Source organism: Chiloscyllium punctatum, chromosome 5 (genome assembly GCF_047496795.1).
Source record: "Chiloscyllium punctatum isolate Juve2018m chromosome 5, sChiPun1.3, whole genome shotgun sequence".
Taxonomy (NCBI): domain Eukaryota; kingdom Metazoa; phylum Chordata; class Chondrichthyes; order Orectolobiformes; family Hemiscylliidae; genus Chiloscyllium; species Chiloscyllium punctatum.
In genome coordinates this window covers 33,977,351-34,003,739 of record NC_092743.1, presented here as the reverse complement: position 1 = coordinate 34,003,739, position 26,389 = coordinate 33,977,351, and the positions used below count along the sequence as shown (strand labels likewise).

Below are 26,389 nucleotides of genomic sequence, written 5' to 3'. Positions count from 1 at the left end.
TGTTGGGCCACAGGATGGTGTGGTTGATTGGTGCGGGTGTCCCGGAGATGTTCCCTAAAGCGCTCTGCTAGGAGGTGTCCAGTCTCCCCAATGTAGAGGAGACCACATTGGGAGCAATGGATGCAATAAATGATATTGGTGGATGTGGAAGGCTCCTTTGGGGCCTTGGATGGAGGTTAGGAAGGAGGTGTTGGCGCAGGTTTTGCAGTTCCTGCGGTGGCAGGGGAAAGTGCCAGGATGGGAGGGTGGGATGTAGGGAGGCGTGGACCTGACCAAGTAGTCACGGAGGGAACGGTCTTTGTGGAAGGCGGAAAGGGGTGGGGAGGGAAATATATCCCTGGTGGTGGAATCTTTTTGGAGGTGGCGGAAATGTCGGTGGATGATTTGGTTTATGTGAAGGTTGGAAGGATGGAAGGTGAGCACCAGGGGCATTCTGTCCTTGTTACGGTTGGAGGGGTGGGGTCTGAAGGCAGAGGTGCGGGATGTGGACGAGATGCGTTGGAGGGCTTCTTTAACCACGTGGGAAGGGAAATTGCGGTCTCTAAAGAAGGAGGCCATCTGGTGTGTTCTGTGGTGGAACCGGTCCTCCTGTGAGCAGATATGGCGGAGGCGGAGGAATTGGGAATGCGGGATGGCATTTTTGCAAGAGGTAAGGTGGGAAGAGGTGTAATCCAGGTAGCTGTGGGAGTCGGTGGGTTTGTAAAAATTGTCAGTGTCAAGTCAGTCGTCATTAATGGAGATGGAGAGGTCCAGGAAGGGGAGGGAGGTGTCAGAGATGGTTGAGGTAAATTTAAGGTCAGAGTAGAATGTGTTGGTGAAGTTGATGAATTGCTCAACCTCCTCGCGAGAGCATGAGGTGGCGCAAATGCAGTCATCAATGTAGCGGAGGAAGAGGTGGGGAGTGGTGCCGGTGTAATTACGGAAGATCGACTGTTCTACGTAGCCAACAAAGAGACAGGCATAGCTGGGGCCCATACGTGTGCTCATGGCTACCCCTTTGGTCTGGAGGAAGTGGGAGGATTTGAAGGAGAAATTGTTAAGGGTGAAGATCAGTTTGGCCAAACGAATGAGAGTGTCAGTGGAAGGGTACTGTTGGGGACGTCGGGAGAGGAAAAAACTGAGGGCTTGGAGGCCCTGGTCATGGCAGATTGAGGTGTAGAGGGATTGGATATCCATGGTGAAGATGAGGCGTTGGGGGCCGGGGAAACGGAAGTCTTGGAGGAGGTGGAGGGCGTGGGTGGTGTCTTGAACGTATATGGGGAGTTCCTGGACTGGGGGGATAGGACAGTGTCGAGGTAGGTAGAGATGAGTTCAGTGGGGCAGGAGCATGCTGAGACAATGGGTCGGCCAGGGTGGTCAGGCTTGTGGATCTTGGGAAGGAGGTAGAACCGGGCAGTGCGGGGTTCCCGGACTATGAGGTTGGAAGCTGTGGGTGGGAGAACTCTTGAGGTGATGAGGTTCTGTATGGTCTGGGAGATGATGGTTTGGTGGTGGGGAGTGGGGTCATGGTCGAAGGGGCGGTAGGAAGAGGTGTCCTCAAGTTGGTGCTGCCTGGCTTGCTGTGTTCTTCCGGGAAATGTGGTGGAGAAAGATTCAATTCAGCCATTCAAGAGAGCATTGGCTGATTATTTGGATCGAAATTGTGTGCAGGGATACGAGAGAAAAAGCAGGAGATTGGAATTAGGTATCAAAACCAATGCATGGGTTGAATCGCCTCGTCTTACACTACAACTGATTCTTTCTGATTGTACATCAACTACACCTCCCACAGGTCTCTGCGAGCAGGAGATAATTCCTGCCCAGTTAACCGCGATCGCCTGAAGTCGATTGGTCACTGCCGTGTGATGTTCCGCTTACGAGTGGTTAATGCGGCTGTCCATCATACTCGGACGCGGACGTAGTTACGTCATACGGAGCTACGTTATGACGTGAGCGTCAGTGGCCGTCCAGCTGCTGGAGATGGAGGAGCGAGAGGCGTTACAGCGGCAGATCCAGCTCCTCTCCGGTGAGTATCCGAAACAGAAACCTTTTTTTTCAGTACCTGAGCCGGGAAAATGAACCGTCCCGATCCCGGTGATGGCTATAACCGGGAGCCCAGAGCTTCGCTAACAGAAAATGTCCGGCCTGACTCGACTTTACAGGCCCTGATCCTGACTGACTGTATCTGCACTGATGGTGGTACCTGGAATTAACCCTTGGAAAGCTCTTCACCCAGTTAACAACACTGGTTAGCCCAGGAAACTTTAATGTTTGTACATACACCGTGTCAGCACTCTGCAGTTGCCATTGCTGGAAATCAGAAATTGCTGGGAAAACTCGACAGGTCAGGCAGCATCTGTGGCGTGAAAGAAGAACGGTTCTGAATGAGGGTCACTGGATCCGAAGCGTTAACTCTGCTTTCCGTCCACAGATGCTCTCAGACCTGCTGAGTAATCCTAGCAATTTCTGTTTTTGTCTCTTCAGTCAAAAGGTTGTCTCAGGAGGTTCGGTGAGTTCAGTTGTCTGGATGGCTGGTTTCCAATGCGGAGTGACGCCAACAGAGTGGGTTCAGTTCCTGTACTATCTGAGGTTACCATGAAGGATTGTCTTTCTCACCATCTCTCCCAGGAGACGGTGAGGACTGCAGATGCTGGAGATCAGAGTTGAGAGTGTGGTGCTGGAGAAACACTGCAGGTCAGACAGCATCCGGGGAGCAGGAGAGTTGATGTTTCATCAGGAAGGGCAACCTGATGAAGGGCTTCTCCTGCTCCTTGGATGCTGCTTGACCTGCTGTGCTTTTTCAGCACTACGCTCTCTCACCATCTGTCCTCCCTAAGGTGTGGTGACTCTTAGGTTAAACCACCACCAATTGTCACTCTCTGATGAGAATGCAGCCATATGATCTGATAGGGTTATGGTGACTTTACTTTGTTAGCTGAAACCTCACTCCTGAGACATAGTCTAGGGTTGGCAATCCAGTCCAGTCGGAGGTGCAGTCTTTCACATGATATGCCAAATTGTTTGTTCCTAATATATTCTAGAAAGGAGTGTGTGGTACTTTTTGAGAAAGAACGCAGAGTTCTTTCTCATTTCCAGGGGAAATAACAAAAGCTAATTTTTATAATTATTTCTTTAACATGATAAAATGTCCCATGGCAAAATAACCAATGTTTATCTTTTAACCAGTAAATATTAGATTATCTTATCCATTTGCTTGTTCTGTGTGGAATGCTGCTATGTATAAAATGTTTGTTCTGTTTACTATATGGTGACAGTGACTATATTTTTCAATTACTTAGTTGTGTGAGGGACATGTTAATTAGACAATGTAAAAATTGATGATTTTTCTTTGTTGTTTACTAATGCTTGGCTTTTGCCTGTCTTGATCTAATAGAATAATGCAAGTAGAACTTTAAGATGAGCATTTGAAGTGTTTGGTATAGAATAGCCTGATAGTCAGTTTCATGACTGAATCAAATTAAGATATAGGCAGAGACAGCCAAAAGGCTTTGTTGGTTAGTAATGTACTGGCAGAGGCTTTCTTCCTCCGAACTACAGAAATGAATGCTTGCCCAACGAAAACAAGAGATGTGGGAAACTATGGATCTGTACACTGCAAGAAAAGGACAATTGAATCTCTTAAGTATTATCAATATAATGTCACAATGAAAAATCCAAATTGTCACATAGCAAAGTTGAGGAAAATGAAAAGGTACAAAGTGCATGTGTCAGTACATGCTTTAGAATTTGATAGAGTATGATCCATCTAAGAAAGTATCAAATTATAACACCTGCAATTTATGACTAATCAACGATTGTTTGCTATTATTGCTGCAAAGTGTACTGTTATTATCAATAGTTATGGTACGGTTAATCTTCAATGAACTGTGGACCATTACTTTGAAAAGTAGCTTTCTTTGTGTCTCTGGGATGCATTTGGATTGTTGAAATTGCTGTTGAATGAGAGACAAATGCCTGACTGATCACTCCTTTCTTCCTTTGAAAGATACTTTGAGATTTTGCATCCATCTGAATATGCAGACAGGATCTTGTTGCAGTGTTATCTGAAAAATTGTATCTTTCACACTCGATTGCCTTTGGTACTTGTTTGGAATCAAAATGTGTGGTGTAGGAAAAGCACAACCGGTCAGGCAGTGTCCGAGGAGCAGGAGAGTCGATATTTCAAGCATAAGCTCATCATCAGGAATTCCTGATGAAGAGCTTGTGCTTGAAACATTGATTCTCCTGTTCTTCGGATGCTGCCGACCGGCTGTGCTTTCCCAGCACCAAACATTTTAACTCCGATCTCAAACATCTGCAGTCTTCAATTGCTCCCACTTGATTGGAATGTCAAGCTTGCATAGGGGAAAATTTTTTTCTGGAGTGGAGCTTGAAGTTATAACCTTTGACTTTGAAGGTGCTACCACCGATGCAAATTGTTGAGTTCATTCATGTCCCCTTCAGATAGTTAATGGTACCTGTTAGTTTGGTTCATTTTGTAGCAGTCTCATTTCTGAGCCAAAACTTCATGAGTCTAAGAACATCTTTAGGGCTTGAACATATAATTTAGTATCCTACTGCTATGTAAAGAAAGATCTTGCATTTGTTTTGTTCCTCTCAATTCCTCAGGATGTCTCAATACATTTCAGTCAATGACCTTTACGTTTAGTCGTAATATAATGCTGTATAACTTTCTTATCTGCTTCAGACTACCAACATGGGAATACAACAAATAAATTCTCACGAAAGTAGTTATTCATGTAATTTTCTGTTTGGGGCTTTGAACAATATGGTGGTTATGTTGTTTACAGAACAAGAAGCACTTCCGTGGATCACAAGAGTAGTGTGTTGAGACAGATGAGACCTATATAATTGCAAGACTTTTAAAAATGTTTTCAGTTCTCTGCCCCAACTAAAGTATTGGTGCATTCATTTCAAATTCATTTTTTGTATGTTTTCTTTTCACCCCCACAGCTCTTATAACCAACCATAAGAATGTCCATGGTGATGTGCCTGCAAGTACTGAACCTAATAATCTACACATGCAAGGGCTATGGACTAGTAGCAATCATAAATACACATCTGTCAACTCAAAGAACTTTCCAGCAGGTTCAGAAACTAGCAGTTCATGGCGGACAAAGTACTCGCTGGTCAATAAGAAACCCATCAACACGTGTAGTGAGACACCTGCTCGTGAATCTCGAAGTGAGATAATGCCTACTATTAGACATAAGTTAAGCACTAACAACAAATACGTGGTCGGGACAAGTGGATCAGAAGCAGGCAGCTTAAGGGGCAAGTCTTCCAGATTAGTTCAAACAAGTCCAAAAGCACAGTCTTTACTGGCTCTGAATTCTGAGTTAGAATTGAAAAACAATAAGCTGTTGGCACTGAAGGAGAAGTTGCACAAAGTGAAAATGGCAAGGAGGATGGACAGAATAGGTGCCGTTACACCTCTCTCTGCAGAAAGTCCTACACTGAAAAGTACAAAGAAGCAGGACGAAGAAGGACAAGTGCCTAAAACAGAAGAACAAATTAGTATTGAAGTAACAGGAAAAACCAAGATGAAGATTCCTCTCAGCTGTCGCAGAGCAAAGCACGGATTGACAGAGAGCCAACATGTTGAGTCAAGTAACAGTACTAGTTCAAGTCCAGAGGCATCAATATGCAAACTTTCAAAAACTTCTGTGAAGGGTATGATTCACTGCATGGATGGTGATAGTGCAGGTGGATTTGTGGGTAAATTCCAGCAAGTTGTTGAGTTAAGTGATAATGCCCACGCTGGTCCTGAATCATCAACAGGCAAATCACAGAAAACATCCCTATTGCATAAAATTGCTGAGTTGGACAAACTAGCCAAGAATGATTGTGTAACTTTGGGAAAACAGCAGAATGTTTTGAATTCTGTAGACCAAATACCCTGCAATTCTTCCCCAATTAAAAAATCCAAATATACATGGCAAAAGGAAGACATTGGTACTGATGCTCGAGTCCAGAATGACTCTTTGATGGCAGTGAGGAAGTCAGTTTCAGTTGGTGCTTCCCAGGTTCAAACACATGTAGTGCAAGGCTCTTTGAAGTCAAAAGCTCCACTCACACACAAAGTACCGAAGAAGCAAAGGAGTAACACTCCTGTTTCCAGCAGAGCTTGCAAGGAAAGGAAAGCAAACTATGTTTGGGTTTCAAACACTGCCAAATCAAGCCAGGCTTCTAGCCAAATTACACTAAAGTCTGTCTCACCAAAGTTGATTAAAAATACCACACGGTCTGTTGTTATGGGAGATGATGGTGTAGCACTCAATCCAAGCGTGGAGCTCAGATGTTCAGGAAGGCTGAGAAAGGCCGGGTGCTGTCACAAGAGAGGAGCATTGTCAAACAAGTACTACTGGAAAGCAGTGGAGACTGTTTCTCCTTCAAAGTCTCTCTATCAGTGGAAGTCACAGCACTCATTCCTGTCGGAGCCTGCAGTACATCGGATGCGATCGAAAACGCCCAAGAAGCCAGAGTCTGGTGCTGACATCCCCAAAAAGACATTGTGTGGGCCTGGATCTTCTCATTACAAAGTGAAAAGCAAAACTAAAATTATCAGAAGAGGTGGAAGTTTGTGGTGAGTCTATACTTTTGAACTCTTAACACTTAATTTTATTGTTGCAAATTTGATAATAATCATCATGTGAAGCATCTTAAGACATTTTAGTGCACTAATAGTTTTATATAAATACAGGTTGTTTCTATTCGTCCATCAAATATGGACTTCATTGGCAGGACTAATGCAGAGTACTCCAGCTAGGTGTTAACCAAGCTATTGTTCAGCTCCGGCATAATCTTCCTCCTCTTATAATTTAATGCTGTGATTGATAAAGGCAAGTGTGCCTTCTTAACTACTCTATTATCTTGTCTTGCTATCTTCAAAGATCTGTGAACAAGCATCACAAGATAACCCCCTTCCTAGTGTCCTGCCATTCATTGAGCACTCTCTCACTTGTTACTTCTTTCAAAGTGCATTACCCCATTTTTTTTCAGTGTTAAATTCCATCTGCCACTGATCTGTCCATCTGATCAATTCATCTATGTCCTCCTGTTACCTAAGACCACCTTTCTCATTGTGATGTTAGTGTTGCTGTAGAGAAAATGATGATGAACTGCCACCTTCAGCTGCTGTGGTCTACTTGGTGTAGGTTCACCCACAATGCTGTTGGGGCGAGGGTTCCTGGGTTTTTACCCAGCGACACTGAAGGAACATCTGTATATTTCCAAGTCAGGATAGTGAGTGGCTGGGAGAAGAATTTGCAGGTGGTTGTGTTCTACTTCTGCTCTTTTCCTTCTTTATTCTGTTGGTCATGGGTTTGGAAGGTGCTGCCTAAGGAGCCTTAATGAATGTCTGCAGTGCATCTTATAGATGGTACACTCTGCTTCTATTGACCAGTGCTGGAGGAAGTGAATATTTGTGGATGTTGTGCTAATTGGGCAGGCTCCTTTGTCTTGGCTGGTGTCACACTTCAAATCATTTGAGTTCCACTGATTAGGTTGAGTGGAATGCATTATGTGTCACTTTTAACATCTACCTTGTGGATGGGCTTTGAGGAGTCAGGATAAAGGTTACCTGCCGAAGGATTTCAAGTAACTCACCTGCTCTTGTAGCTACAGTGATTAATTTCTGGTCATTGGTGACCCCAGGATGTGGATAGTGGGGGATTCAGTGATAATCCCAGTGAATATTAGGGCGATCAGTAGATTCTGTCTTGCTGGAGATGATCACTGCCTGCTTTTTGTGTTTGGCGAATTTTACTAGTCATTTGTTGGATATTGTTCTGGTTCTGTTGCATTTAGATATGGACTATTTCAATATTTGAGGAGTTGCAAAAGGTGCTAAACATTGTGCAGCCAACAGCAAACATCTTCACTTCTGACCTTATGATGTAGGGAAAATTATAGATATACCAGCTGAAGGTTGTTGGACTGGGAATATTACCCTGGAAATCTAGTCTGGAGTTGTGATACAGTGGTCATTTCTTAATCTCTGAGTGAGGAGGAGTGGGTTTAAGTCCCATCTACTCTGGAGGTGTGTCATAACATCTCTGAACAGGATGAGTAGAAAGTATGTACTCTGGAAAGCAGTGAAGACTGTTTTCACTATGAAGTCTCTCTCAGTGGAAGTCACAGTGCTGTGACTGGATGAGCTGCAGTTATAGTTCAGAATCATGAGTTTATGTGCTGAATAATAGCTAATTAGGGTTTTGGACAGAACTACTAAAGGAAAACGCATTTTTGTCAAAAATATAGTTTTAAATTGCTTAGATAGTTTCTTGCCATGAGAATCTCATCTGCCTTTTAAATGACCTTAGTGCTGCTGATTCTGACAGTTTTTTTTCCAGAAAATGTTGATTAGGACACTATTGTTACTTAAGCTGCACAATTCAAATTAATGGATGTCTTTAAATTATAGCAGTTAAACTGTTTTTGTATGTAAATTTATACATTTAATTTCATCTATATTACTGGGGAAAGGTGTTATTTGTGGGCTTTTAGCATTCTGTTAGTATTGTTGCATTGCTCATCCTTAAGTTCCTAAGGTGGTAGTCAGTTGCCTTTTTGAACACTAAAATTCATGTACACCTTTGTGCATTTTTACAAAATCCACTCATGAGAAGTGGATGTCACTGACTCGGTTATTCCTCAACCTTAGTTGCCCTTGAAGGTGGTGGTGAGCTGCATTCTTGAACTGCTGCAGCCCATTCACTGTAAGTTTGGCCTGATGATAAAGGATCTGGTGGTGCAGTGATAGTATCCCTACCTCTGAGCTGGGAGTCCTGGATTCAACTCCCACCCTATCTGGAGTTGTGTAATAACATCCCTGAATAGTTTGATTTAAAATAATTGTACCCACAATGACATTAGGGAGGCACTTCCCAGATCTTGATGCAGCTGCACTGAAGGTGCGGTGATATAATTTCTAAGTCAGGATGGTGACTGTCTTGGAGGGGAACTTGCAGATTCACGTTTGAAAACAGTTGTTCGCCTGTTGTTTAAGGATATCCAATAATTTGAACTCTCACTTTAATAGCTACACTGTCTTTACCAACTTGTATTTATTACCCTTGTCCTTCTGGATGCTAGTGGTTGTGAGTTTGGAAGCTACTGTCTTTAGGAATCTTGGGACAAGTTCTGCAATTCCACTACTGCTACTGAGCATCGATGGTGAAGGGATTGAATATTTTAAATGGTGCCAATTAAGATGGTTGCTTTGACCTTGACGGTTTCAAACTGTTGGCGCTGCACTCATCCAGGCAGATGGGGAGTATTCCGTTGTGCTCATGCCTTTGGACTTAAGTGGGGAAGTGAGTTACTGTCTGCAGGATTTCTTGCCTCTGACCTGCCCTTGTAGCCACAGTATTTATATGCTAGTTCAGTTCAGTCTCTGGTCAGTTGTTGATAGTCCCACTGAGCGTCAAAAGAAAATGGTTTGATTCTGTCTTGTTGTTGATGGTCATTATATCGCACTTCTGTGCTGTACGTATTCGGGAGGGAATCACATGAATTTGACCCAAAAACTGTTGGGTCCAAATTAAGTCCAAAGTTCTTAATGGGGTACCATGTGATTTGGAAGTGAGCTTGCATGTTGTTGCAGGCCCTTACATCTGCAGCTTTTGTTCTTATAGTTGGCATTGTTCTTAGATTTGGAAGGTGTTATTGATGGATCTTCGCGTTGTTGTTGAGCATCTTGGTGCCAGTGTGCACTGTTGAATTCACTGGAGGGAGTAAATCCCTGAAGCAGTGGATGTTGTGTTGCTTATGCAGCCTGTTGCTTTGTTCTATACTATTTTGTGTTTTTTGAGTGCTGTAGAAATTGCTCAATTGGGCAAGTAGTAATTTTGTGCCTTATAGATGGGAGGAGAGTTATTCAAGATTTGAATATCCCCATGGGCTTTAATCTGCCATTAAAAATGGAGCTACTATGAACTACCTTCTGACCAGTCATCTTTATTTGGATAGTTTTCTTTCCTAAGTCTTGGTATAACAAAATTCATTTCTGTTTCATCAACATTACCTGTGTAGGTCAATTGATATGGATGTGTTAATTTAATGTCAAATGATTAAATAATTAAATTTAATGAATTTGTTGTAGAGTGAAAGCAGTCACTGATTATATTTTTTTGTCTTGTGCCTCCGCACTAAATTACAACTTTTTTGTGAATCTTGTGCACTGTCTGGCACTGGCCTGAATTCTGAAACCTGTCTCTGCTCACTTACAGATCATTTTGTTATATGGTGTGTTTCGTTGATGCCAATTTGTTACAGCGAATATGCAATGCTGTTTCTGCATTTAAAATGTGTGTTGGCTGTAACACGATTACAGTGTCAACAGCTTAAGCACTGTTTCTAAAGAGCGATTTTTCTATAACTCGGGATTGCTCAAGAACATTGCTCATGTTATCGAAGAACTGATTTGTAATTGAGGACCGAGGGTTAGATGACTTCCCAAGTGATAATGCCTGTTTTACCAATGTTCATTAGCGTACTTCACACTTTCAGTTGACCTGAATACTTGTTGTTCTTTTTCAAATACATCATGATAGATCATGTGGTATCCTTTAGTTTTGTTTTTTTAAAACTTATTATTTCATGGGATTTGATGTTGCTGGCTGGATCAGTACTGTTGCCCATCCCTCTTGTCCCCAAGAAGGTGTATGTGAATTGCTTTCTTGAACTACTTCAGTTCATAGGCAGTAGGTAAACCCACAGTGCTGTTGGGAAGTAGTTCCAGAACCAGTGACACTTGCAGATGATGTTGTTCCCATAAGTCTATTGGTGTTATTCTTCTTGGTTGTAGAAGTTCTGTGATTGGAAAATCCTGTTGAAGGCTTGATGTGTTGCTGCAATGTCTCTTATAGATAGTACACTCTGCCCTGCATCACCGGTGGAAAGATTGACAGGGCTTTGTCCTGGACGGATTCAAGCTTCTTGGGCGTTCTCGCAGCTACACATGTCCAGTGGAGGATATTCAAATCGCTCTCCTGACTTGTGCCTTGTAGATGGTGATGGAAACAGGAGATGAAATTCATCTGCAAAGTTTCCCTGCTGCTTTTGATAGCCACGGTATTTATATGGCAGAGCATAGGCTTAAGTGTGCACATATGCCAAAAGTCAGGGACTGCTATTTGCACAATTTTATAAGGTAAACCAGCAAGTGCATGAACAGATTATATTATGAGGAACTCAGTCAGGAAAATTATACTACTTAAATTTAGAATTGGTCAGATTCTAAAACCTTCCCTTTTAAATCTTTCCATTAAAGTTTGTGTTAAATATTTGGCAGGAGTTCTTCCTAAATGTATTCTACTTCACTCCTCTTCCATTATCCACCCAATATGTACACTTTTTTTTAGATGAAATATTTTCAGACATTCTAGCATTTTTCGCACAATCTCATTAATACCCATTAAAGGTTATCAATGAATTATTAAGCCACAAGCTGTTCCTTTGATGTACCTTAGCAGCAATAAGGAATCCAACAACCTACAACTGTGTTTAAATATGTGTATGTTTTAGCTATGAAATAGAAAGACTAATTGGCATATCTGAACTCTCTTGAGTGTTGTCATGGTGTGACAAACTTCATAGTCCTAGATCTAAGTTTGCTTTGTTAAGGTTTGAATTTAACCATTTTATTATGATTCAACTTTGAGATAATTTTTTTGGATTTCTCTCTTAACTGTTCGTACGCATGCATCTGTTCAAACTTTTATTTTGAATTTGAAATACTCGAGAATTGTCAAGTCTTCAGTCTGCATTGGCAAAATATAGAATTCTGTCTCTAATTTTTGTACCAACTCCTTTTTGAAAAATAAATAATCTTGCTTGGTCCCATATCTCCCCAAACCCCCCCCCACCATTCTTCTCCACAAACTGCAAGTTCCTTGTCATGTACCATTCAGCTGTGCCTTAAAATTACTTGTGAAATCTGCTTCCTACCACCTTTTTAAAAAAAATGTAAAATGTGTAAAAGATTCTGATGAACGAGTGGATGCATAAATAGGAAAGGTTTAGAAGGATATGGGCCAAGTGCAGTGAAATGGGGTTAGTGTGGATGGACATTTTAATCAGCATGGACCAGTTTGGGCTGAAGGGCCTGTCTCTATGCCGTATTACTCTGAGTGAGGGAATGGAAAAAAAAAAGTCCTCGCTTTAGATTTTGTGAGTAACAGTTTGAAATTATGGAATTTGACTTCATCCTTGTCAATCTGTTGGCCGCTGATGCATCTGTCCATGGCATTTTTGGTAAGAGTGATCACTGCCTAGTCCTTGTGGAGATGAAGTTCCACCTTCACATTGAGAATACCTTCTTCATGTTGTGCGAACAATTCCCATGCTAATAGATCTATGAGCTCAAGACTGGGCACTCAAGAGGTGCTGTAGGCCATCAGTAACACAATCTGCACCCTCGTGACCCAGCATATCAAAGGTCTCTTTCCATGTTGGATAACTCTATGACTCTATCCTTCACTCAAACATTACCATCAAGTTAGGGAATCGACTCTGCTTCAATGGACAGTGGAGGAGGGAATGCTTGCATAACCACCAGGCAAACCTAAAAATGAAGTGGTAATGCAGTGAGGCTACAAAACAGGACTACTTGCGTGTCAAACAGCATAAGCAACAAATGATAGGCAGAGATAAGGGATCCCACAAACCATCGGATCAGATGGAAGCGGTGTAGACCTGGCACATCCAGTCATGAATAGTGGTGGACAATTAAACAACTCACTGGAGGAGAAGACTCCACAAATATCCACATCCCTAATCAAGGAAGATCCCAGCACATCAGTGCAAAAGACAAAGAGGAATTCTTCACAGCAATCTTCAGCCAGGAGTTCCAAATGGATAATCCATCTCTTGTTTTCTCCAGTGGACCGCAGCATTACAGCTACCAGTCTTCAAACATTTCACGTCACTTCCTTCCAGTGATTTGAAGAAACAGTTGGAGATACTGGACATCACAAAGGCTAAGGGGCCTGATAACATTCCAGCAATAGTACTGAAGACTTGTGCTCCAGAACTTGTCGCACCCTTGCTAAGCTGTTCCGGTACAACTACAACACTGGCATCCATAGACAATGTGGAAAGTTTCCCAAGTATGTCCTGTACAAATTTCAACCTGGCCATTGCTCATCATTAAAGTGATACCTCTATCAAGCAACACCTGCTCAGTAACAGGCTGCTTACTGACGCCCAGTTTGGGTTTTGCCAGGGCCACTCATTTCCTGACCTTGTACAGTATTGGTTCAAACATGGACAAAACAGCTGAATTCCAGAGGTTAAGTGAGAGTGACAGCTCTAGAGATTGAGGCTGCCTTTGACTGAGAGTGGCATCGAGGAACCCATGCAAAACAGGAAACTCTCCACTGATTGAAGTCACACCTGATACAGGAAGATGGTTGTTTGTTGGAGGTCAGCCATCTCAGCCCCAGGCCGTCTCTGCAGGAGTTCTCCAAGATATTGTACTAGGCCCAACTATCTTGAGGTACTTCATCAATATCTGTCTCTCTGTCATAAGATCAGGAGTGGGATATTTGCTGACGATTGCACAGCGTTCAGTGCAATTCACGACTCCGCATTTTAAAGCAGTCCATATTCTGGCTAAAGATTGTTGCAAGGTCGTCAGCCTTTTGCACTAATGCGCTGCATACATTAAAAAGTCGCCTGTGCATGTTCTCTCTTATGAGTGCTTTACCCTCTTAATTTCTGATTAATGGTTGATGTTTGGTCAATACATACCCAAAGTAAATGCATTTCATGTGTCAGATGTTTCTTCCCATTTTATTTCCGATCTTCCCAATAGTTTTGTTTTGTTTTTACTCCTCTTAATAGCCTGATAGTAATGAAGAACGCAGCATTTTGACATTTTAGGAACACAGGTTCCAAAGAAACTTTGTTTTGTTCTTGGAAGTTGTATTTTCCCAGATGACTGTATCCTGGTACCACGTGGTTCTGGATAGGGATTGTTTGAGGTAGTTCACTGCCACCATTGTCTTTGCTTCATCTCGGGTCTGCTAGTGATTAGTATTAGAGGATACACCATGTGGAGTATACACCCTGTTCCTGATGAAGGGCTTTTGCCCGAAACGTTGATTTTTCCTGCTCCTCGGATGCTGCCTGACCTGTTGTGCTTTTCCAGCACCACTCTAATCTAGACACCATATGGAGTATCTACAGTAGAGTCATTGTTCTAAATAACAAGAATGTGTTTATTGTATGATAGCTGGAAGTAGTTCAGGCATTTGGTCAGGCATTTGAGAGCTGTTAGATAGATCTCCCCCCTTCAAAAATGAGTGAAGGACTTGTTTTCATACTCAGCCTGTATGTGACATCTGCTGAATGGTTGATGCTAACAACATGAGCATCAACTTCTTCAGATGCATTACATAAAACAGCAAAGGTTACAATAATGTGGTCACATAGAAATCTCTGATTGCACATATGGCTGCAGTGATAATTGCCTTAGCTGCACGCACTAATTTTGGGAGAAAATGTCTGACATGAACACAGCTCCAACAACATGCAAAAGGTTTGACCCCCATCCAGGAAGAAGCAACCTGTTTGACTAGTGCTACATTCACAAGCATTCAGTCCATCCTTCAACACCCGGCAGTGATGCATCTGCAAGATGCTGTACAGGAATGCACCAAGGTTCCTTAAACAGCAAATCTATGGTCATTTTCATCTGGCAGCAGCTACACAGGAGCATCACTACCTGAAAATCTCCTCAAAGCCACTCAGCATCCTGACTTGAAAGTATATTGCCATTGCTTCAGTGTTACTGAATTAAAATCCAGGAACTCCCTTCTGCATTTTTTTTTGGATCCATCTACAGCAAGTGAACTGTGGTGGTGTAAGAAGATACCTCATCACCAGCATGTCAAGGACAATTATTACCCATCACTAAATGCTTGCCCCAGCAATGATACCCATGTCCTCTGAATTAATTCTTTAAAAAGTGCAAGTGATTATTGAGATAACAAGTCCAAAAATAATGTTTATTAATTTTATTTGCTAATAACTAAATATATTTAAAGAAACAGAACATAAATGTGGATAAGATTAAATTATTGGGCAACTTGAGAGCCTGTTTCACCATTCAGTAACATCATGACTACAAAGGGAAGGAGTACTAATATAAATTGGAAATAGTTGAGATGTTTGCAGTCACCCTGTGACAACTCACTAAAAACAGTTAATTTACCTTGCTTGTATTTCCTGTTATCTAGACAATCCTCTACTCATGCTAATACATCATGCCCAATACCATAAGCTCTTGCTTAATATCGTAAATGTTTTCTGGGCCATTTTTTCAATCATTTTGGATGTCCAAATACACTTAATCTACAGATTCTCCTTTATCCATCCTGCTTATTATATCCTTAAACATGGTAATAAATTTGTCCACCATGACTTCATTTTCGTAAATATGACTCTGCTTAATTGAATCCAGACTTTCCAACTGTCCTGATTTGTCTTTCCTAATAATATAATCCAAAATTTCCTGAAAGATGTTCTGTTAAGTAGCCTATAGTTTGGTGTTTTCTGTCTCCCTTCTTTCGAGTGAACTCCATATGCAGTTCTCCAGTTGACTGAAATATTTCTAAAATCAATTATTTTCTGCTATTCTTTGGGTGCTTTGTGTCTTCTACATGCAGACTATATGCAATAATTGTTAAAAGTATCTGCTGTTTTCTTATTTTCCACCATTAACTCCCTGGTTTCATTCTGTAAGGAACCAGCATTTATAGTAGCTACTTGCTTTTCTTTTTGTCTCCTTTTAGATTTCTTGCCCAAGTACTGTCATTTCTTATTTTTTAAATTCTCTTATTGGTTTCTTAAAAAGAAATTCAATCTTCTGCTTACAATCTTGCAGAATTACATGCCTTTATCTTTCAATTTGATATCAATATAAACTTCCTCAGTAAGGCACAGACAGTGCAGCTTTTTTGTAGTGTCTTTCTTTCTCCATAGCACATATATCTTAGTTAAAAACTGTGAGAAACCTCCTCAAATGTCTATATCTGTTTTTCCAGCAGCTTTTTGACTATTTTCCCAGTCCACTTTAGCCAACTCCGAATTCATACCTTTCTTTAAGTTTAGGTTTAAGATATTAGTTTCAGACTCTAGATTTTCATCTTCAGAGTGAATGTGAAATTCCCTCATGTTATGATCATTCTTCCTCGATGACTCTTTCATATGAGGTCATGTGTGTGAAGCTAATGAATTGTTCATCCCTTGTTGGTGGATTAAGATATCTCTTACACATTCTCAGGCCTGAACTAACCTTTTCCCTGGTTGACTGCAGAAAATGTTAAAAATACACTTCATGAACTCCTCTTCTAAGCTACCATTGATACCTGTTAAGTTCAACCCATATGAAGATTAAATTAGCATAAGACTCTTCTGGCTTGTTTCTTAAAAAATGCCCATTATGAACTCCTGTTAGGGGTTGTTTAGTTCACTTGGCTGGACAGATGTTTGCAAAACATTCGGTTTTTGAATTAGCTGACATTACCATGAAGGACCGTCCCCTCACCCCAGATCTGTGGTGACCTGGTTAAACCATCACCAGTGACCCTCTCTAATGATCTGGCAAGACTATGGTGACTTTACTTTAAACTGTTTTTGGATGTATTTTACACACCTGCAATTTCTTTCACTTGCTATTCCTTTACACCCTCCAAAATTATTCTACATATTTTGAACCAAAATTGTTTGTTTATTTCATTTTTTTTTAATGGTCATGCTACTCTCATCCATTTTCCTTTCTTCCTATCTTTCCAAATTGTCTCATACCTTTGAAATGTTCAGTATCCAGCCCTGGTCCCTTTGTAGTCCCATCTTTGGACTTGCTATCATGCCATGTTTCCATGCGTCTCTGTTTATGCTATTAATTCATCCATCTTATTATGAATGCTGCATGTATAAATTCTGTTTTTACTGACCCTGTTTGGTGGTGCATCCTTATATGTTTTATGTCTCTTCCTGACACACGCTGGGTAGATGCATCCATATCATTACTCTGCATTCTTGTCTTGTTCTTTCTTTGAAACTTTTTAAATCCCCACAACACTTTACCCCATCCCTAAAAAAAATTGTACAGTCAAAAAAGTAAGTTGTACTTAATGCCTTGCATGGAGCAGGGAGATTTTGAGGTTGAGGGATATTGTTTGATAGACCTTGCTGTTTTCCAACTTTTCAGAGCATTTATCGTGGGTTTTTTTTTATTGTTTTGCAAGCTCTCCAACTGAGAAGAGGATCAGCTTTACTGGACTGCCAACGGTAAAAAATCGGTACTTGCTCACCAAGAAGGGCCCCATGTATGGAAAATCCTCCCTAACTCTGAAAAGGACACCTGGGAAAGGACTTGTGCAAATCAGTAAACACAGGCTGAGGAGGCTACCATCTTCAGGACAACATGGAACTTCAAAGCAAGGTAGAAAACTGATGTCTAATTACAGGGTCTCTTCAGTCAGTTGGCTGTTATATACGTTTTAACATTTGGCTGTGGAGCTGTGGTGGTGAATTGGGCAAGTGTTTTTTAAATGTTTCCAGCCAATTCAGACACAGTAGGCATGGGAACTACTTCACAGGTGGTGATCTTGCCTTCAAGCCTGATTTTTACTTCTTTTTATTAGCTGTCTATAGGTCTTTTATTATCAGTTGATGAGGGGAACCAAAGTGAAGCTTGCGCAGCAATTGAATGTAAGTTGAAGTCAGGTGTATCTCTTCCTATATCTGTACTGGATATAACAGGAGATGTATTATACGACATGAGGACTTCATATTAATGAGTGTTTGGTGTTTTTATGTACAGTTTGAAAATCTCCATTCAATCATTCACAGTTGTTATTGAAAAGAACAGAATCCTATCTATTTTACAGGCATTTTGCTGTAATTCATTGGTCCCCAGTTCAGCTTAGCAACACAATTTAGAGTTTGTTTAAAGTTGCAGTGCAGTTGGTTTTGATACCCGTGGTTGAGGATGATCGTACACATAGTTTCTGCTGCAGATGACTACAGTAATTACTCTTGTTGGTGATGCATGTCGGTGTATAGAATTCAGAGTGATGAAAACATAGAAGTTGCTAGATGATAAAATACCACAGTCTATTTAATTAATCTTGCTCTGTCGTGTAGTCACGTCATAATATTTTAATTGAGTTGTTGCCTAATCGTAATTAACAGCCTCTAATATAAGTTGGTCTGCAACAGAACCAGTCACGAGGTGAGGAAAACCTCTGTGATGGAAAGCTTTAGGAGCCATAGGTTGAAGGTGCCACTTGCTACAATTTCCACATGTGGTATCCCAGCACAGGTAAACTTGATTTTGTTTGTTAAGACCCAGTTTTATTTCTAGAGAAGCCTGCGTGCGCTCAGAAGCGGGTATTACTCTGGTATGACTTGGTATTTATGCCTATTTTTAGAGGCTAATATGTGCATATAAGTTGAAATTTTGTCCTACTGGGTACATATCACAACCTTAGCACAAAACTGTTGGATTGGTCCTTATTCCACATTTTGAATTGATTTATATCTTTGGATTTGGTGCAAGTTCCCTTACTAAATAATGGTTTGAATTCATCAACAGGATATTTAGGTATCTACTTGTTTATGTTTGAATGTACTAGTTTTCATTGCAGTACTAAGTAAATAAGCGAAATGTTATTTGTGATAATGTCAGGTGTCTTGATGTTTTTATTTCTCCTCCAGGGTGATTTGGATAATGCCACACTTTAAACACCAAGCTTCCATTGCTCTTAATAAGCATTTGCTGAACTTAAAAAAACATATTCTTGTGTTTTGTGCATCAGGAGACTGTTGATTGGATTCCAGAGCTTCACAAAAACTTTAATGATTCTCATTCCACATTTTTGCAATTTCTCTTTTTATTTCTGAGGTATACTGTTTTTCATTTCTTCCCGCCAATGTGGAATAGTTCATTTGCCCATAGTGGGAGGAAGTGGCATAGTGGTAATGTCACTGGACTTGTAATCTAGAACTCTCTTAGTTAATGTTGTGGTTCTGTTCACCAAGCTTGGAATTTGTGTTGCAGACATTTCGTCCCCTGTCTAGGTGACATCGTCAGTGCTTGGGAGCCTCCTGTGAGCGCTTCTGTGTTGTTTCCTCTGGCACTTATAGTGGTTTGTCTCTGCTGCTTCTGGTTGTCAGTTCCAGCTGTCCGCTGCAGTGGCCGGTATATTGGGTCCAGGTCGATGTGTTTGTTGATAGAATCTGTGGATGAGTGCCATGCCTCAAGGAATTCCCTGGTTGTTCTCTGTTTGGCTTGTCCTATAATAGTAGTGTTGTCCCAGTCGAACTCATGTTGCTTGTCATCTGCGTGTGTGGCTACTAAGGATAGCTCATTGTGTCGTTTTGTGGCTAGTTGGTGTAGCACCCGAGCTACAAATCTTCTCTCAAACTCTCTTTTAGTTAATATTCTGGCGACCATGGATTTGAAACCTGTCATGACAGATGATGAACCTGAATTCAATAAAAATCTGGAATAAAGAGCCAAGTCGCGCCCACTGTTGATTATTGTAAACCTCATCATCTTCACTGATGTCCATTTATGGAATGAAATCTATCATCCTTCTCTGGCCTGACCTGCATGTGACCCCAGACCCAAGGCAACGTGATTGACTCTTCACTGCCTACAGGCAATTAGGGGTAGGCAGTAAATGCTGGCTTGGCCACTGACAACCACAAATTTAAAAAAAAACTTCTCTCTCAATCTGTCTCCCTTTGCCAACTCTCTACTTTCTCTTAACTTAGTTTTCCTAATTATCTCAATGTCAGTAAATTTTGCTACTACACATTTGGACCCTTTGTTCAAGTCTTTGATTCGGTTTATACGTTGTTGACACTCGTGCTTAATACTGTGACAGCTTACGTGTTCCATCCTATCAACCTGAAAAAGACATTTTATGTCTAATCTCTGTTCCCGTTAGCTAACTAATCGTCTACCTATGTTAATATGCTATGCTCTGTACCATAGCTCTTTATCTTACATTTTAATTTGGCATGTTGTCAAATGTTTTTTGACAATCCAATCGTGGATACACTTTTTCAACAAGTTATCTTTCTTGTAATTTTCTCAAAAATCTTCTGATAAATTAGTCAAAAATAACTTCCCTTTCACAAAAGCATGTTGACTTTGCTTGACTGTAGTAAGATTTTCTAAGTATCCTGCCTTTAGTTATAGCATTTTCCCTTTGACACATATTTGACTAAATAGCTTGTAGTTTCCTGCCTTTGTCTCCCTCCTTTCTCGAATAATGTATTTCATTTACTGTTTTCCATTTACTGTTTTCCATTTACTGAGATTCCTAGGAGAAAGTGAGGACTTCAGATGCTGGAATCAGAGTCGAAATTGTGGTGCTGGAAAAGCACAGCAGGTCCGGCAGCATCTGAGGAGCGGGAGAAGCGACGTTTTGGGCATAAGCACTTCAGGCTGAAAGGCTTATGCCTGAAACATCGAATCTCCTGCTTTTTGGATGCTGCCTGACCTGCTGTGCTTTTCCAGCACCACACTCTAGTCTGCTGAGATTCCTCCCAAGTCTAGGGAATTTTGGAAGATGATAGACAAGCATCTATAAGGTCTGCAGCCACTCCTTTTAAGACCCTAAGATGAAGTCCATTTGGCCTGAAGACTTGCAAGCCTTCAATTCTAATAATTTTCTACGTACCCTTCCTGTGGTGACGGTGATCGTCATTGTTTAAAGCTCCTCTTGATTTACATATTGTCCTAAAGGTGTTTGAGGAGTGATGGTTTATCTTTGATACAGCCATATTACATATCGATTTGCTTTTAGGAGAAACTGTTTTGCCATGATGGAAGTATTGAAGACCTGCTTAGTAAACTTCAGACATAGAATGATTTTAGTATAGAAGCGAGGCCTAATGATCTGAACTGGCTCTCTGTCAGAGCAACACGGCTAGTTCCACTCCTGACTCTGCAAGTTCTTTATCTTAAAGGGTTTTTTTCCAGTTCTCTTTTGAAAGTAGGTCTGCCTCCACCAGATTCTCCAGGAAAGCATTGTGAAATCACTTCAAAGAGTTTGGAGAAGAAAAGCAGATTGAAAATGTGCTAAACGATTGCAAGGATATAGAGTTGATGCTTGGCATTTTTAGGAAAAAGCTGAGGATGGCAGATTTGAAAAGGGTGGGGCCAGTGCCTGAGCAGAGATTTGATAATGGTTTTGTCAGCTAACATAAAAACCAGGAAGGGAAGTTAAATGCTCGGTAGTTTAGTGGGAATAGAATTGAGGGAGTAGAAGGTGGGTCACGTGGACAACTGAGCACAGTGAGAGCATGAAGATGGGATGGAATTTTGGCAACGTTCAAACCCCTTGCGTCGTTCCTGTTCAACAGTTATATGTAAATTTTGCTGTGGTAACTAAATATCAGCCAAGGGACACAGACTAGTGATTAAATTTGAAATGTGTCCATTAGTGACAGCTTAGTACCTCACTGGTATTGACTACCTGAGCTACTGTGGGAAGACCTTAATGAAACATTATTTCTTCAAAACTCTGAGATGTGGACAGGGAACGAATTTCTTACAAGTAGTTTTGCATTGGAGAGATTTTATCAGGTGCTCATGTATTTATTCTGTTGAGTCATTATTCTGTTGTTAGAGATGTTACTATGGCAAAAATTGAGAATCTGTTGATGCTGTGAAAACAGCTGAACACTAATGAACAGTTAGTATAGGCGTCCAGTAGGGGACAGCATTGTTCTCCTGTACTGCAATCCTTCCAGCTTCTAATTGATTACCCAATTTTCTCTTTATGTGAAAGAAGACAGATATCAAGTAATTTGCAGCAATAACGTGCTTGCACTTGGCCTGCTCTATTCTCGTGTTCATTTCCGATTGCAGATGAAACGCTAATATATAATTATCCTTGCAAATTGGATTGCTTTAAATAAAGAGAAGTGTTTGGCTGAGAGGGATGATCCCATTTCCTTGAGTTACTGCGAACTGTAATTGCAGCATTCAATCAATTTGCAGCATTCGAAATTCCATCACTATCAACATCAACCCTCATTCCTTTTGATAGCTAAAAGCCAAGCTATTTCTCTGCTTCTCTCCTTTTTTTTTTAAACAATTGAATTAATCAGGCTAGACTTAAACATTTGCGCACATGGAGAGGTCAGGGCTGGTAGTATATTGTCTTACAGATAACTGTTAATAAAAAGGAAATTAAATTCCTAATAATCACCTTGGAGTACTGAAATGTTAAAATTGATTGTTTCCAGAGTTGATTTTAGTACGACGTGATCTTACATTTCTGCTTTACATTAACATCCATGCACTTCATAGTACATTTACCGATAACTCTGTGAAATGTTTGACTATATGGTACCAATGTACCTCCATCAGCAGTTCCTTGTTTGAGTGACACACTCATTGTCAATGATCTCAATCTCAACTTTATTAGAGGACTGCCATCTCAATTTGCTCTGTGGTACAAAGACATATCTGTATTACACGTTTTTACTATGAGTTGCCACTCACATTTGTGTACTTAGTGTTCTGTACAAAATGTGCCTTCTCTTACCTTGTTTTTAGGTAAATGATTGTGAGGTCCCATGAGTGAACACAAATTTCTTAGTACTGTGTGCTGACTGTTGTGATTACATAAAGACACAAGAAATAGGAGCAGGAGCAGACCATATAGTCTGTCGAACTTGCTCTGCCATTCAGTATGATCATGGTTGATTATAGGCTTCAACTCCACTTTCTTGCCTGTTCCCCATATCCCCTGATTTCTCGAGAGGTCAAAGCTCTGCCTACTCCAGCCTTAAATATCATCGAAAATGGAGCATTCCAAAGATTCACAACCTTCTGAGTGAAGTAATTCTTCCTGATCTCCATCCTGAGACAATGCCGTTGTGGTTTAGATTCTCTGACGAGAAGAAAAAAGCCTTCAGCATCTACCCTGACAAGCCTCTAAAAAGATTTTGCGTGTTTTAATGTGATCACCGCCTCTCATTCTTCTGTACTCGAGAGAATGTTCGCTCAATTTACTCAGCTTCTTGTTACAGGAAGACCTTCCATCTTGGGGACCAATTAAGTGAATCTTTGCTAACTGCAAGTGTTATTTTCCACAATTTGAAGATCAGAACTACATTTGAACTCCAGCTGTGTTTTGACCAAAGTCTGTACAATTGATACAGGATGTCTTTATTCTTGTCAAAAAACAAAGACTGCAGATGCTGGAATTCTGAAACAAGAACAGAAATTGCTGAAGAATTTTAGCAGGTCTGGCAGAATTTGTGGAGAGAAAGCAGAGTTAACATTTTGGGTCAGGTGACCTTTCTTCAGAACTTGTACTCAGTTATCTTAGAATAAAGACACCAGTTGCCTTCCTAATTGAATGCTGTAATCACATGCATGAGTTTCTTGTATCAGTGCACCCGTATTTAGTCGAACCAGAAGTATTTTAAAATAATTCTACTTTTTTGTTCTCAGAACTGAAGTGAATAACTTCAGTCGTGTTCAAGTTATACTCCATCTGCCATCCTTTTGCTCAGTACTGAACGAGTGTATACTATTTTCAGCTGTCTGAGTCTGCCTCACAGCTTACATTTTTCACCTAGCTTTATACCATCGACAACTTGAGAGGCTTTGCTTTTTTTTTCACCCAAGTTATTCATGTAGATTGTAAGTAGCTGAGGCCTGATACTTGCAGCATTGCACTACTCCTAGCATGTCGACTTGAAAAATGCTTCAGTTATATCCACTCTTTGCTTCCTGAATGTTAGTTAAACTCTGTCCTAATATATACACTTTATCTTGCCTGTTAACCTTTTGTAAAAGACTTTGAAAATCCCAGGTGCAAGATATACTATCTGTTTTTTTCGCAGATTAAAAAGGCAGCTCATCACCACTTTCTTGAGGGCAATAAAATACTTAATCAGTCGGCGAATTCCACATCCCATGAAAGAACCAAAAGAAACATGATTTTGTCTATCGTCCTATGGTTTTCTCAGTACATTGTTGAGACTTTCTTCATGATAGATTGCACTTTCTTGACAACGGATGTCAACAGTAGACCATATGAAACACACGGAACTTGATAGAAAGAATTTACACTTCTATATTGCAATATTGATTAAACAATTGAGAAGTATTTAATTTGCTGGGATGTACTTTGACATTTTGAGATCACAAGGGGTGCTATATAAATGCCAAGGTTTTATTCTGAAAGATGGCCTCTGGAATGGTTTGTGGAGTCTACAACCTTCTAACTATTCGAAGCAAGAATGGTCCCTACATCTGAACCATGGTTTCTTCCTTTGGGTAGCAGACTGATTCTTGGGCAAAGATGACAACCGTTGGACAAATAAACTGGCCAACGTTAATATGTTTCATAATATATCAGATCAAATATGATTCTTTCTGAGATATATCTCAACATAAAACTGAACTGTGAAAGGGCCAGTTCACTTACATGATGTGAAACTGCTCAGATCTTCTGAAAGAAAAGTGGAAAATGCTTCAAATCAAAAACATCTGGACTCTATCTTGTCAAGGCGAATTGTCCAGCTTCGTTCTGCTTTTTAAAAGCAAAATGTCCACTTTGATATGTCTGAGGTCATAACTAAATTGTGTAACATGAGCATCAGAAGCGAAAAAGAAAGCAGACTGCTACTAGCCTGTTATGAACATCATTGATGCTGTTAAGACAAGAGATCCATTAAGCTTTGCCTTTTTGTTTTATTTGTGCTTCAATTGCACCTAATATGATATTTTTCCTGAAAATGGAAAGTAGAGGCTGTTTGAATTGTGCACCTGCCTATGAGAGGTCTCACTACTGGCAGGATAAATTGGGCATTTCTGTTCTGCTTCTGTGAATGCATAATACTCCCTCTGGCATCCTGGCTGATATTTAGCAGGGTTAGCCAGCTGAACAAGTTTGATTGAAGGGTTTTCTGTTACTCAACCTCTTAACCTTCTAGTTTAGCAGTTAACATCAAACCACAAAACTTACCTGAATGCCAGACTGCCAGCTTTCTATCATCCTTGACATTGCAGTCTGCTTGGTCTACAATTTTCCAAGTCCACTCTTCCTGTGCAGTGTTTAAAATCTGCTTTCCCATATCCTGTGTTTTTGTTTATTTTCCTTGAACTTTTGAACCTGCTTCAAATTGGACAACTTTTAATCCTGTGTAAACTAATCCTTCAACAGCTGCTGTAGCTTCTCGGTTGTGACTACAACCTACATTGGTGTTCGGATGATACGCGATAATGTATCATGTAAACTCATTCACTCAGTCCATTTTAATTTTCGTGATGCTGTGTTCATATTCTGTCTCAAAGAATGGTAAATCTGCCCCTGTTTTCTAAAATTATAGGTTCAGCTGTATAATTTGCCATTCTAATCTAATTTGTAAGCTTGTATTCTGTTCAAGTTCAAAGTGGTCTTGCCACACTCCCCTTCCCTAACTCTCCCTAACTGGTGCTGTTAATGATCTCAAAGTAAGAATAGATATGAGGAAGTGAAAACGTGGATTTGTTGATTTTGAAGTAAGAGGGGGAGAGAAAGGTCTCAATGAGATGTAGAGTGCAGGGTGCCACTGAGGTGACCATAATGTTGTAGACCTTCCACGGTTTCCATCTTTTTTAGTCTAATACTATTATATATTTCAACGTGCCTGTAGAGCTTCAGTACCCACCTAAGTGCTTCTTCAGAAGTGAGTCATGAAATGACACTTTGTCAGTAGGATATTGGTTTGAGAGTCACAGTCACATCTTGTTTTCCTTACCAAGTGGCAGGCTAGACAGGTATGTTCATAGCATGAGAGCTCCATATTAAGTGGTAGTCGCCTATTTTACCCTGTCTGTATGTGTAAGGGGGAATTTATAAGGGGATTAAGTTTGAATTAGTGTTATATGCCAATGGTTTATAACTTTTTTCAATCTATAGTTAGTCTAGTTACTTGTAATAATTAGTTTAGTTTTGAAACCTAGTCAATGCTTTGTATCAACCTTGCCTGAACAATAGGGAAATTGGGGAACATTAACATATTTTATAAAGCCTTAACTTTTATAAAAATTCTTGGAATAACCAGTCTCGATTTTTAGTATGCAATGAGTCATAACATCATCTATATCTACCTATCTGTCCCTTTTTAAGTAGTTTGTAAGTTTCAGTGAGATCACCTCTCATTCTTCGAAGCTCCACAGAATACAGGCCCATTTTGCTCACTCTCTGTTCATAGGCCAGTCTCACCATACCTGGAATAGGCCTGGTGAACCTTCATTGTACACCTTCTATGGTAATAATGCATTTCCTAAGCTGAGGAGACCAAAACTGCACTCAGCACGCCAGGTGCAGTCTAACTACACTCCTAGACAATT

The 26,389-nt window shown here is 40.6% G+C and overlaps 1 protein-coding gene across 1 annotated transcript in view; it reads left to right on the top strand.

Annotated features, from left to right (window-relative positions):
- Positions 1-1,921: 1,921 nt before the first annotated feature.
- zc3h3 (zinc finger CCCH-type containing 3) overlaps positions 1,922-26,389 on the top strand; it is a 278,128-nt gene continuing 253,660 nt past the window's right edge. The window contains exons 1-3 of the mRNA XM_072570014.1: positions 1,922-2,005; positions 4,954-6,586; positions 17,259-17,455. Coding sequence (XP_072426115.1) covers positions 1,960-2,005; positions 4,954-6,586; positions 17,259-17,455 — 1,876 coding nt within the window. The 5' untranslated portion in view covers positions 1,922-1,959. The remainder of the gene's footprint in view (positions 2,006-4,953; positions 6,587-17,258; positions 17,456-26,389) is intronic.